The sequence below is a fragment of the Vanessa tameamea genome, chromosome 14, assembly GCF_037043105.1.
Source record: "Vanessa tameamea isolate UH-Manoa-2023 chromosome 14, ilVanTame1 primary haplotype, whole genome shotgun sequence".
Classification (NCBI taxonomy): domain Eukaryota; kingdom Metazoa; phylum Arthropoda; class Insecta; order Lepidoptera; family Nymphalidae; genus Vanessa; species Vanessa tameamea.
The window spans coordinates 2,269,047-2,282,863 of NC_087322.1; the positions used below are offsets into that span (position 1 = coordinate 2,269,047).

General features: G+C 31.5%; 2 protein-coding genes across 2 annotated transcripts in view; one reads left to right on the top strand and one right to left on the bottom strand.

The window, feature by feature from the left end:
• Window positions 1-177: 177 nt before the first annotated feature.
• Window positions 178-3,481, top strand: LOC113398746 (uncharacterized). The gene is made up of 4 exons (XM_026637632.2): window positions 178-258; window positions 883-1,097; window positions 2,589-2,699; window positions 3,271-3,481. The coding sequence occupies exons 1-4, from the start codon at window positions 178-180 to the stop codon at window positions 3,479-3,481; spliced, it is 618 nt and encodes a 205-aa protein (XP_026493417.1).
• Window positions 3,482-7,000: 3,519 nt separating this feature from the next.
• LOC113398652 (acetylcholine receptor subunit alpha-like 1) overlaps window positions 7,001-13,817 on the bottom strand; it is a 249,544-nt gene continuing 242,727 nt past the window's right edge. The window contains exons 7-10 of the mRNA XM_026637505.2: window positions 13,309-13,489; window positions 11,752-12,336; window positions 10,686-10,961; window positions 7,001-10,607 (exon numbers count right to left, since the gene is read on the bottom strand). Of these exons, the coding sequence (XP_026493290.1) occupies window positions 10,395-10,607; window positions 10,686-10,961; window positions 11,752-12,336; window positions 13,309-13,489 (1,255 nt within the window). The 3' untranslated portion in view covers window positions 7,001-10,394. The remainder of the gene's footprint in view (window positions 10,608-10,685; window positions 10,962-11,751; window positions 12,337-13,308; window positions 13,490-13,817) is intronic.

A 13,817-nucleotide genomic window follows, 5' to 3' on the forward strand; every position in this document is an offset into this window, starting at 1 on the left:
CGACATACTTTTTCGTCAAATCTCTAGTGTCGTATTTGTAATTTGTGAGTGAACATTCCTTAACTTTTACTAGTCTCATTCTTAAGAGCTGTATTTTTGTTTGAGATCATAACGAAAACGTATCATAAAATGTATTATTTGGTGCTCTTGATTTTAATGTCAGTGGGTTCAATTTCGATGGAGCGTAATGGAAATGATATTAAAGTACTTTCTAGAAGGAAACGATACGTTGCATTTCCCGAGGGTTCCAGTTTCTCTGTAAGTTATTTTCTTTTCAATATATAACTTAAATTACGATATTTGGTTTGAGTTTGTTTGATGTAGATGATTCTTGGTTGCAACGATAATTTAATTGTATCATAATGAAAAATTCAACAACATTCGAAAATATATTTTTATTTTTATATTAAAAATACATATTGAAAATGGCATAATAATCTCTAGATTTAATAGCATTAAGTATGTTAATAAGCGCCGAGATAGCTCAGTGACTGTCAAGTAATACTAACACAAGAAATTAGTTATGTTTAATTGCATTTCTGTAAATGGAATATAACATACTAGCCTACTATAGTTGCAAGTTGTTTTTTGTTTATATTGTGAATACGCCGATCGTGTTTCTTATATTAATAAATAAAAAAAATGTAGGCCAATTTTATGTGCCAAATTTATATTCATAATAATTCGTCTCATGTTCATGGGGAAACCTGAATTTTTCGGATAAAAATCTGTGTATCTACTAACCGACATTGGAACAGCGTGATAGAAATAGTTCCATAACATCTCCTGAACTGGAGAGTAGTCGTTTGTCCAGAATAATATTATGAATATGTCGTGCAAAGAAGTGTGTGTGTGTTAATGACAAAAGTGTGTGTTTTCCAGTGTGCTGGCTGCATGACCGTCGGTGTAATAGGACAGCCAGCGCCCGCTACTGCTCCTGGAACCTTCACGTTCGGTCTAAATTGGGGTATAGCGTATGAATTGCCTAATAACACCGAAACCGCTTTGTTTTACCGACGCAAGAAGCACGGCAAGCCATTAGCTCAAAGAAGAAGTAGACGAGAACTGTATGAGAAGTTGGAGATAATTATGGACAAGTGAGTATTATATATGAGATTAGATAGTTTAGTGGATCCGAAGATTGTGGAATCAAATTAGGAAAAGTGTCTCTAAGTTTTATACGGTTATTTTTTTTATAGTTCATATCGGGTATGTGAAACTGAGTATCATAAGGATCTGGGTTGGGTATCATTTGAAGCGTATATATCACGTGACAATAATATGTTCACCTCCTCCTTAGCATTAGAGAAAGATTTTTTTACATCTGTACATTAACAGATTGTTAGATGCTGTTTCTTTTTAGTATTTTATTGGCTACAAGGTCAATGATAAAAGTATATCATACCATTCGATGGTTTCGTGAAATAACTTTTGGTAGGGCCTTGTACAAGCCCGGTTGGACGGGTAAGATTAGCTACCATCACAAATTCTGACGCCAATTATTGTATCTGGTTTGAAGAGTGAGTCAACCAGTGTAACTACAGGCACAAGGGACATAACATCCTAGTTCCCAAGGTTGATGGCGCTTTGATGAGGTAATGAGTTGTTAATATTACTTACAGCGCTAATTTTTATCCGCGATGGTAACCTTATAGGTAAATTCTATATAAGATTAATCTAGAAATGAATACTGTACCTCAAATTGAGCAAGGAATACTTTGAATATTCGTGGATCAGTTTATACCTAAGTATATCCCCGCTGCATTGCAAATCATCAAATGTCGATTATTATGTATCTTGTATTTGGAATTACGTATTGCATTGTTGAGTCAATAATAATTAATTTTGATCTAATAATTATTAGGCTAACGAATTTGTAATCATAATTTACATATATGCGGATTTTGGTCCGGATATTATTCCTATAATCTAATAATATAATCTACCAGTGGTCAAGTTTTGGCAGATATCTATTTTATGCTTAACATAAATATATTTATAGTTGGCTTCTGATTTGAATGGTAAGTGGGCCAGTTAAATTATAGGTACATAAATGTAACATCTTAGATCGTTTGGTTGACGTCTCGTTAATGGTGTAAGCAATGGTTTAAATTTGTGTATCAGTATCTTTGGATAATAGTAACTACTTAAAGTTACTTTTTTCTCGGTGACAGGGCTTTGTGCAAACCCGTTTGGGTAGGGTATTACCAACTCATCAGATATTCAAGCGCCAAACAGCAGTACTCAGTATTGTTGTGTACCGATTACAGACACAAGGGTTATAAAATCGTATTTCCCAATGTTAAGGTTAATATTTCTTACACCACTTACCATCAGGTGGCCCACTTGCTCGTGCACTAACCAATACCATAAAAAAGAAGCTTACTATCCGATAACATGATGTGTTATTTTAATCATTGATAGAAATTAAATTAAAAATATATTGGCGACTTGCCTTGTCATATTGAATAAAATATCATCAATTTATTAAAAACTGACTTCAGCTATTGCTTTAATTTGGGTCTCTTATAGTCCAGTATTACGTGTAAGATTGTATTAGTATTGATTTATCTTTCAATGTGTTACAGTATGGGATACAGCGGAAGGCAGTGTGTATTGAAAACTCTGTGCGAAACTGCACAGCGAATTGTTCCCCACGGTGGGAATATGATAGAAGAAATTTTCAGGACTATGTTCACGTAAGTTGACTGTTTTCGTGTTGATTCTCGAAACTTTTCAGTCGTAAGGAACTGACACGAGTCACACTTTAAAACAGTCTCATTAAAATGAGTTAAGATCTTTCAGATATTTTGATGGATAGAAATTTCAAAATAGTTATTGTTTTTTTAAATTTGGCCTTTTAAAAAATTTAAAGCTCATGTCAATACAAGATTATAGTAACGATAAAAAATAACGTCGACTAGTATTGATTGATTTCTAAGCAATATATATAAAAAAATTAATGACTTACTCTGTAATTCAATCGATGGAAAAGAGCAAATACTGAAGTTTTGGCCGGTTCTTCTCGGTAGAATCTAGTTTTCAAACCGGTGATAGCTTTACATTCAATTCAATACTGTAATATCACAATTTAAAATTGCTTTTATGGGCCTACTTGAATAAAGAATATTTTTATTATTTCTGAATTAGTATGTGAGGTTATTAAAATTATGTAATCAAAGAAAGTCATTTAGAATACATATGTTATAATAATCGTCAATGATTTATAAGAATAATAGGTTAGGTAAATAATTCTTAATTTTTTTTTAGGTTACCTATGGCAAAGGTTCTACCTTCAGAGCCATTGGAACATACTTTATATGACTCAGCACATCGCCTCGGTTTATTATTAGACTCATGTGAAAATTTCAAATGTCCACTATCATTGGTAGATTTAGCTAAGGGGTATTACAATGCGCCTGCACCGAACGTGGACACGTTCAGAAGCCCTTGGGCGTTGTTCAGCAGTAGCTTCGGATAAGTTGTAAAGTAATTGGATAAACAATTCTGCCAGTAATTTTTAAATTTATGTATTACATAGAATATAAGGGAATGTGTAAATATTTGATTTTCTTGAACATATTGTTTTATTAAATACAAGTATTTAAAAAAAAAAAGTATATTCGATTTTTTTGTTTGTTGTATGTGTATAAGCTACATTCCTCTCCTTGTATAATAAAATAAAAACGATAATTATCGACGTTCATTTATTACTGATAACATTATTCATTGGGTTTGTGTGCGTGTATCTTAGCACATGTGTGAGTGTATTTTAAATATAGAATAAGAAAAAAACACGTTGAAATATTATTAACGCATAACATTTAATATTTATAGTTCATATTTATAATACATTTTAATATTAGCAGTAAGAATTCATGAGTGTTTTGTAATAATACTTGTAGTGCTTGATTTTAATTAACATTACAAAATGAGACTTACTATTAAACTTAAATTACATTAATAATATATTATCTCGCATTCCTTACACGATACCTTTCCTTACAATAAACATATTATATATATATGTTACAGATGTTGAGCTACACGACTTACTCGACTTTCGATATACGTATTAGCATAGTGCATAAATCTTATGTTAAATTCAGTGGCTTGTAATTTGTTTTACAACAAACGGTTCGAAACAATTTATTACTATACACTAAATAAGTTTTAGTGATTAATGAATGTATTTCCTTTAAGTCTATTATTTTGTTATGTTATATGTAACTTACATTATATTAAAATAAATTTAGGAATTCATGAGTAAGTATATCTATTAACAATTATTTTGTAATATTTATGTGGTGTTCATCCGATTGCGTCATTTTCATCGGTCGCAATGTTTGTTCGAAAATTGTGAATTGACAATTTAAAAAAGGATACTTTTTTTCTAATACCAATGAAAGAAAAATAAATATTATCCTTTAATTGAATTTGTCTAATAACAAATAAGCGGTACTAGAGTGTAGAGATTCTCGATCAAAGATTATATTGATTTTGAAATTGATTAATAAATCATAATTAGTATTAAGATAAGCACTCACAATTTTCAAACAAACTTGCCGTTACTCGTGACTAGAAAAGTGAAAATTAAAACTTACAACGAACAAAACATTCATTACAACTAGTAATACAGGATTAATTATTTTAATATTAACAATTTGAGACGAAATTACGAAAATTACATTGAATCTTATCCTAAGAAATACGCTTTCGCGATTTTTATTAAATAATAAAACATGTATAATAACAGCGTTTATGCGATCAAATGGAACGTAATTAATATAAGATAAGCAAAAAAAAAATCACTTCATAGAAAAGCTTAATATAATTTAAGGCACCAAGAAATAATTTATTAAAAATGATTATTAAATTACCAGTATGAAATGTTTCAACATAAACCAAATCTATAGTTGATTACATAGATAGAAATATTTATTTTTCAAAAATCACCCCTGCCGTGCAACACTTTCAGTCTAGATTAAAATATGAATTAGGAAAAGCTGTCACGATGTAAGAAGGAAAAGGTGTCATAGTATATTTCATAATACTGTTGTTCGCCCAATTATTGAAATTTGACCTTATACGTTATTAAAAAATATATGAAAACAGTCATTATTTTATGTCTGATTTTTTTTTCTCGATTACGCTTAAGCTCGCCATTAGAAACAAATTAAAAAAAAAAGGAAAATCGTTTGACCGTCAAAGTAAAACAAGGTACTAAACTGTTTAGTTTTGTATATTTATGTAGATGTATGTTGTACGGCCTCGTTTTTCAATTTCAATATAAAATATTTATATATAAATTTAAAAAGAATTAAAATATGAAATATATAAGGACGAGACTAATTTAAAGAAGGAATAAATGATAACATAATTAAGATAAAAGATATCAAATCTTAATAACAATATACAAAGCGTTCTGGGCAATCCAAACTAAACATTTTTTATTTGACACTCTTACGAGTTCGATATAATTTTAACGGCTCTTAACGATTTTAAGTATCGAATTCTACTAATTATGTTTTCAGCATTGAATAAGTGTTGATAAAGATTTGAGACAGACTGCTAAAAGAATCAGATAGATTACAATAATTTAAAATTGGAATATTGACCTTTCACAATTAAAAATCAATTGATTAATACTGTTACTGTAATACAGGTGACGATGTAATCATGAAAAAAATTATAGTCATCCCATGTAGTTCATTACGTCATATAGATTTGGTTTATGCAGTAACTGCTGGCATATTAGATATAATGTTATTTGATAACGGAAATGCATTGACAAAGCGCATATATAACCATATAATTTATTACATACATTATTCATATAAATGAAATATTTAAAAATCAATACTATAAAGTTTTTTTTTTTTTTTTAATTACTGTATTTACATCTAATCGTGTTGGAAGCTCAACGCAAATTTCGTGTGTTATTCCCACTACTTAGTTATTCATATGTCTTAGATTTACGTTTACCTTAAATTAGTTACACGCATTAAACTATTACGAGACATAGAAAAGTTTCGATTACAATACGGGGTGAGCTACAAATGATAAAAAAAAAGTATTTTAAACAATGATTATATATTATCTATTAATTCTGTAATTTATCAGTGCTTGTTTTTTTTAATTAAAACATTTCATTTTATTTTAGCAGTTTGAGTCATTTTCGAAACTGAGAGCAATTATTATAATCTAGCTTCAATTGTTTTAAAAAAATGATACCAAAGGTACATAAAATAAATGATCTTACGTCACTTTTGGAAGACGTTTGATTAAACATGCAATACGCCTAACTTACGTAGATATTCATAAGTTCATAGAGTATAATAATATTACAATGTCATTAAAGATAAATGATAATAATAGAAAAAAAAACGATAGACGTGCAATAAAGATGTTTCCAAAAGTGTTGTACAAGAAATTGCTAGATGAAATTCTAGATTTCGACAAACCTAATTATAAAGCGTTACGGATTATCTGTCAACCATTCAAGAACTAAAGCTTAAAGTTACGAGTACAATGAATGGCATTAAATAACGAAACAAACTTAGATGACCCAAATCAAGTGATTTAGAATTATTGCTGAATGATATACTCCTTAAATGGATAAATAAAATTTTACATTAAATACATACATCTACAACATTTAATTACTACGAATCTAATTTAGCACTAAAGGTACTGTGAAAGGAACGTAGAAAAATAACTTGTCGATTTAATATTATTTTAAATTTCTATGTTGATCGACTATATGTACATGTCAACATTTCGGTTTAGTTGATTCTTAAAATTACTGACAGCCATGTGATAGCTGACTATGAGTTCGAAGTCCCATCACACGATGGAGACAAACTAGGTATCGATGTTTAAAGCAATATCAAGTAACTTGAAAGTAACAAAAAAGTAACCATTCGACTAAAAAAGATCGCTTCGCATAGCGTTGAAATAATCAAACTTTGTTACAAAAATCAACACATTATTAAAAATATAGATTGCGAAGATTAAATAAAATTAAAATGTTAAAAAATACATCACATAGAATCGTATATTAAAATGTCGTGTAAAAACACTGATGAACTAGCTTTAATTGACATTAGTGAAATTATAATTGATGATAACAAATTTGTCTAACATCGTGCTTACGAACCGACTCATTCGTCGACTAACTCTAATAAACATTGAGAAGCTAAAACACCACTTATTTTAATATACTTACATTAATTACTTATTGACGATGTGATGCTAGCGTTATTTATTGTAAATTTATTATTTACCTATCTAAATTGAGATATACGACAAAACTTGACTCTCATACCCGTTTATCACCCGAAACATGCATGTACAGACGTAGTCTATAATAACGACCTCGTTCCAACAACTCAAGTATCAGATCAAACACAACAGGGAACAAATAAAGATAAACTTACGAAGATGTCTTTCAGACGATAATAACAAGGGTACAACCAAAGTTACAAATCACAGAAAATATTAAGTAGAACGCCCTCGAGCTAAGATTACAAAACTGGATGTTTAACCAATGGAAGGATTTAAGAGATCGAAAGCTTTACCGTAATCAAAATTTCATTCATACTAAAGAATTAGGATTATTAATCGTTGTATCGGCTTAGCTCATCCAGTTTCAACATTTCTAAGGGCCTATTCTAGGTTATTTATATTCACATTATTTAAAATCGAAGTCCATTAATCTTTCAAATCTTATCAGGATTTGTTGCGAAACGAATCAACGCTGTATTACGCATTTAGACTATACTTGACTTTTGATTTCATGCTCATTTCGTCACAGTTATTTACATCCTAACTCACCTTTATTCCTAACAACTCAATCGACTATCATTCAGTATACTTATTCACGATTACACTCGTCGTCTAAATATATTAACCTATGGTGTTTCTTTAGAAAATCTATCTATTATAATATTATTTGCAGTCATATAAAAATAACAACAGACCGTTTATTTTCTAGCAAATATCTACAATAAAAGTTGGATAATTACGGAATAGTGAGGGAAGCCTGTGGACTTAACTAACCATTATTTTTAATGACAATAATACTTCTAACTTGGTGTTTCGGTGCGTGCAATAGCACTTCCTACTCAATTTACCGATGTGATTTTACCGTAGAAAATTAATTTTAAGTACAACAATTCCTTCCAAAAATTCCTTCGAATAAAAACTGGCGTCGTTAGTGCCAAAGTCACAACTTTAGCAGCAGCTGTATACGAGGTATTAATGGCTATGACGTGAGTATTGACCAAAAAAAATTCAGCAAGATTTCCCTGATCTTCTATTGGCCAATATCCTATTGGAATTATAGGGTAACGTTCGCACAAAACACCTGTATAATTATTAAGATTTAAAACACCCAGAGCTGCGTGAAATGAGTGTGACTTCCCTAAATACATACCTAATCTTTTACTTCTTTCAACCTTTAGCGAGCTTTCAACAGGTTACTTACGCGTAAGTACCGTCCGTATCCCGTGTATAACTAACGCATTTTTACGTATTTTCTAATCTACTCTAGCCGAATGCGTAATTGGCACAAACAGCTATACACATTCAATAACACTTATAATATTAAGACGAATCACACAAAACGGTTTGAATAATTTCACTAGAACCATCCCTGTTTACCTTACTGCTCGCTGTTGAATTCATTAAAATATTATTAATTTCAGTAACTAGGTAATCATTATCTAATCATATAATGATGTATTACTTTTGACATATCAATAACGCGGCTCGAAATTTTTTTTTTTTATTACGACAAAGGCTACGTTACTCTACGTAATGGGTTGAGGTGAAGTTGTACGTACTTGATACGTCTAACATGTAAGGTGTTTAAAATGATTTTGAAAGTACAACCTACATTATAATATGAACATGAATAGGTAATTAACAAAAGAATGATATCTAATATAATACCTACATTTTCATTAGATACTAATTTCATTAATCTCAACAATGATTTTATTATCTAAGACAAGTGGTAGAGTGCCTATAAGTGAGTAAAAGACTTTACAATCGGTGAAAACGTGAGAATAAAAATCAGGGGAAGTAATTGGTGTACTAATTTTACCCTGTACTCTAGGATTAATGAAATTATGGTAAGTCAGTTTTGTGAAAAATCCATAATTCCTAGCTCATTGCAGACATATCGTTATAGCTTCTCAGTCGTTGCTTCATAGGGCAAGCATTAGATGTCACAGAATGAACAAGCATACTTAAAAAAAACACGACAGCTCTCACAAATTAATTTAAGAATATTTTAATTGGCCTTTTATAAGAAACTATGATCTTGGCGTAATTTGGCACCTTAAAAAAATTGAATTAAATAAGTTATCAAACTATCTAAGAATATCGAATTTTATAAAAATTTAAATTACAATTGGCAGTCAATTGTGGCCTATAAATATATCTAATGAAACAATATTATCACCGTCGCAACGTGACATTACGGCTATTCATAGTATATTATAATATAAGTGCCCATCAATTGTGATGGTACACTCACCTAAATATCTACAATCCCTTAATTTATTATATCTACGGGGAAATTACGATTCATTCATTTAATCAATCGATATTGTCCTTATAAGTTTTACGCGAGTACGTAGTTTATAAAATATTAAATGTATATTTAATGCATCATATATACTCACCAATACATATTCAATACATACATCATCTACAATGTCCCACTCATTGAGGACGTTTTCAAGAAAATGAACTTCATTATATTCGATTAATATTAATACGTTTGAGAGAAAAGTATCTCTTTACAATCTAATTTTTATATCTTGAAATTGAGCTCAATTTTATTCGAATTAAATCCTATTTAATTAAATGTAACCGTATAGTCTTTATACCAAAAATGCAACATAATTAATTGCGACAAATTAAACTTTACTTAATTTAAACTATACAATGTTTGTGCGCTCATGTCGAATAATCTTTAGAAAATAAAAAACTTAATTAAATTTAATTAAATTAAAAAATACAATTAATATATGCTTAAAAATATTTATGTTAAATATGGTGATTCCAATATAAAAAATTATTGACGGCAGATTCGACGCCAACACAAAACGGCCGTACTTATGAGGTTCTTCCGTTTTTGTTTCGACTATCGACGGACACAATACGCGTATGAGTTTATTTATATAAAAAGACGGTTTTGGACACGCAAGCGGCGTGAACACGTCCCGCGGCGCATCGAGCGCTTGGCACCACACTGAGCACAAAACACGTTCTCGCCTCATAGTTCCCATCTGGGAGCTTTACATAGATCATCCGTGCCACCACATCACAATCAGCTCCCAGAACGTCTTCGGCGGCGAGTGGCCGAAGACGTAAGACGAATTTCAGAGACCCGGGTCACCTTCCGAGCCCATTTTGAGCAACTCCAACTTTTTCTTCGCAATTTTCGAGTAAAGAATGTCAATGGGCTTTGTATTATCGTAAAACGTCGGCGCTCTGAATATAATGAGAGCGGTGCCGAGGACGCAAGCTATCGTAAATGCGAACAGGAAAATTCTGTCCAGTACCATAGCTACATATTTCCAATCATCCTCAACCTGAAAATTGAAAATTGAAATAATCTTCGTGTAATATTATATTTAAAATTTAGTCAATTATTAAATAATGTAACTTACACTCTCAAATTTGTCTTTATTTTTAACATGCTGAGCAATGAATCTAGATCCTTCTATTGTCTTTTCCATCTCTCTAACGTATGGTTTTTCTAGAGATGGACTGCCATCATCGAGGTCTAAGCGGCAAGGTGATCCTGGTGGTGGAGAAAAGAGTTCATCATCACCACCCGGAGGCGGTGGCGGTGATGGAGGCATTCCTGGCAGTTCATATTCCTCGCAGCCCCATTCCTTGAATTTTCCATCCATGTCATCGCCACCGTACACATCAGTAAGTACCTAAAACAGTTTTTAAAAATGAAAACCATTTTATCACAGAAATGTCGGTCCGACTTCCAATTATTGTCCGTGTGAAAAGTATAAGACGGAAGTGGCATCTGAAATGCTCGGCGATTAAAATGTCAGTTCGCATTCACCGAGATCGGTGTATCGACGTAGCTTAAGCCGGCAGACAATTAGGTTGGAGAGGTTTCGGTTTCGGGCCGCGTCTGCCGGCTCGTATATCGTGATCCGTCCGCAGCCACCAGAGAAACATAAATAACGGGGGCCGCGCGCGCTCGTTAAGCCCTCCGGCATTGAGTAATAAAGGAAAATCGAAATAGAATGAAATTGGGCTAGAAGCGATATTTTCGCGATACACACGAAACACAATGGATTTAGAATACTGTTGAATGAAGCGAATCCCAAAAGAGTCCTACGACTGAGGACAATTAAAATCGTTATTGTTGAAGGCGGCTTCTAGTTGACTGTAATAGCTTTTTGTTTGTATTGAATTCATTCTGATGGGAAATGGCTTAAATTAAGGAAACTCAATGATAAAAGGTGTTCTTTCGTTTGAAAAGGGATTTCTGAAGAAACTCCCTCTGTAAGACCTTTTTTCAAATTTAATTTAACGTTTAAATACAAAGTTATATCTTTTTAATTAAAATTATTTAGAGATCATGCTACATGTTCTTTTTAATCATGTTTATTGAATGGAATATCTTCGCTTTTTTCTCTATAGTTTACCTTCATTTTATATGCGTGATTATTTTTGTTTTTAGTCACTTGACCCATTTTGTTTTCTTACCTCAATCGGCTTATCATTTTCATCATCATCAGATTTTTCGGGCCTTTGTATACATAAAATTCTGGGTAAAAAATCTATAAAGACTTTTCGCACCCAAGGAGCCATATGATGTGTAACTGGAGACCTAAAATTTACGTTTAGCACCACAATAGTGACTACGACTGATAACGTGACTAGCATCATAGTAAATAATAAATATTTTCCTAACAAGGGAACAGTCAGTGACGTCGGAGGTATAATTTCTGCTAACAATAAGAAGAACACGGTCAAAGAGAGTAAAATTGAGATGCAAAGTGAAATCTTTTCGCCTGAATCTGATGGAAGGTAGAAGACGAGTACTGATAGAAAAGAGATTCCAACGCAAGGGATAATGAGATTGACCGTGTAGAAAAGGGTTTTTCTCCGCAAGGTGAGGTTGAAAATAATATCAGGATAAGGTTCTTCGCAGCATGAGTAGAACTTTTCATTCCTTGTCGCCGGTACCCGCATGATGTCCCATTCGACCGATATATAGTACTCCGATAGATCGATGCCCATCCCTATATGATCGGAGTCCGGCGTCTGCTTCAAATGCCTCAAATCCACCTAAAAATTACAAATGTTTAATTTTTTAAATATATTACATTGATACAATATGTAGTAAATTGTTATATATATTGAATAATATGTTAATGTTTTTTTTTTTCGCAAGATTACTAAAATCATTATCACATTAATATTATGGTGCAAAAATAACTTAAATACACGCTCTGTTCCTTACCTCATGACGACTAAACTACGGACAATATCGTTATTATATTTGATGTAGACCTTAAGATAAGATCAAAATTAAGTCGTACAGATTATAGGATTTATAGAAAAAATAATTTTGAAGCATATGGTATTGCAAAGAGCGTGTCGCTAGTACGCCGGAATCTGTATATTACGGCGATAGAAAAGGCTCTGATCACTTTTTTAATACGTGTTAAGATAATTCTTGTCTAAAAGTTGGTAAAAATATTGAAGATGTATAAATATTATTATAAAAATTGGTAAATTATAACATACTTCTTATAAATAAGACAGATAATAACCGCTACTAGTAAATCCAAGGCGTCGCTTTATTTATGAGAAAGTCGGAATAGCTCAGATTTATTGGCTTCCTCAGCTTGATATAGATAGATGCCCGCCTTTCAGAAGCCTATCTCTAAAGTCCATCCCAAACTTTTTATAGCACCCGCCTTTCATTGCCAGACATATCTCAGAGCTCGTATTATTTATCGAACGGCAATATATTATATTTTACTGACATTGTATCAGAAAAAAATATAGTAATTTATCTTACTTTATTGGTAGGAAATGATATAAGTGGTACGCAAAAAATGTATATTTTGTTTACAATTAGCCATCAGTGACATAGGGATCTGAATAATAATTAACAATCGCACGAGACATTGGCGAAATATAATCTGTGCTCTCTAGACACAAAAAAAAGCAAATTAAAAAAAAAAATAACATAAATTGACTAAACAATCACCGAATGATTATATTTTAATTTATATAGTATAAATAAGCTACCGTGTATCCGTCATAGCTCCATGAACCAAATTTCATGAAACAGGTCTGTTCATCGAAGGGAAAGTACTCGACGTCGATCTCACAAAAGGACTTATAAATGGCAGGCGGCTTCCAAACAACTTTTCCGTCGTGATGAAGGATAGCTTTAGTCATTATAGTCACTTCATAGTTGCCGTCCGCACTGAAACAAAATAAAATATTATTATACATACAAGAATGCTATAAAAAATCTTAAATATATATACTTACTACATTAGTAAACCCAATCCCAATAATATAACATTATATTTTGAATCTTACATTTAAATGAAATTAGATCAGGAGCATGTTTTTTTATAACCTCACTCGAATTACCTTTATTTCTCGCTACTTAAAACGATCTGAGATTTATTTTGTCAATTCCGACTTTATCAACAATGGCCAATTAATTTGGAAGAACATAGTGTATCTAAACTAAAATACATTCACAATCCTTTGACTACAAACATTATCATATTAGGCAAATACCT

Coding starts and splice junctions, on each gene's coding strand:
- LOC113398746 (XM_026637632.2), top strand. CDS start 178: ATGGAGCGTAATGGAAATGATATTAAAGTACTTTCTAGAAGGAAACGA. Junction 259..882: donor CCGAGGGTTCCAGTTTCTCT/GTAAGTTATTTT, acceptor TGTGTTTTCCAG/TGTGCTGGCTGCATGACCGT. Junction 2,700..3,270: donor ATTTTCAGGACTATGTTCAC/GTAAGTTGACTG, acceptor ATTTTTTTTTAG/GTTACCTATGGCAAAGGTTC.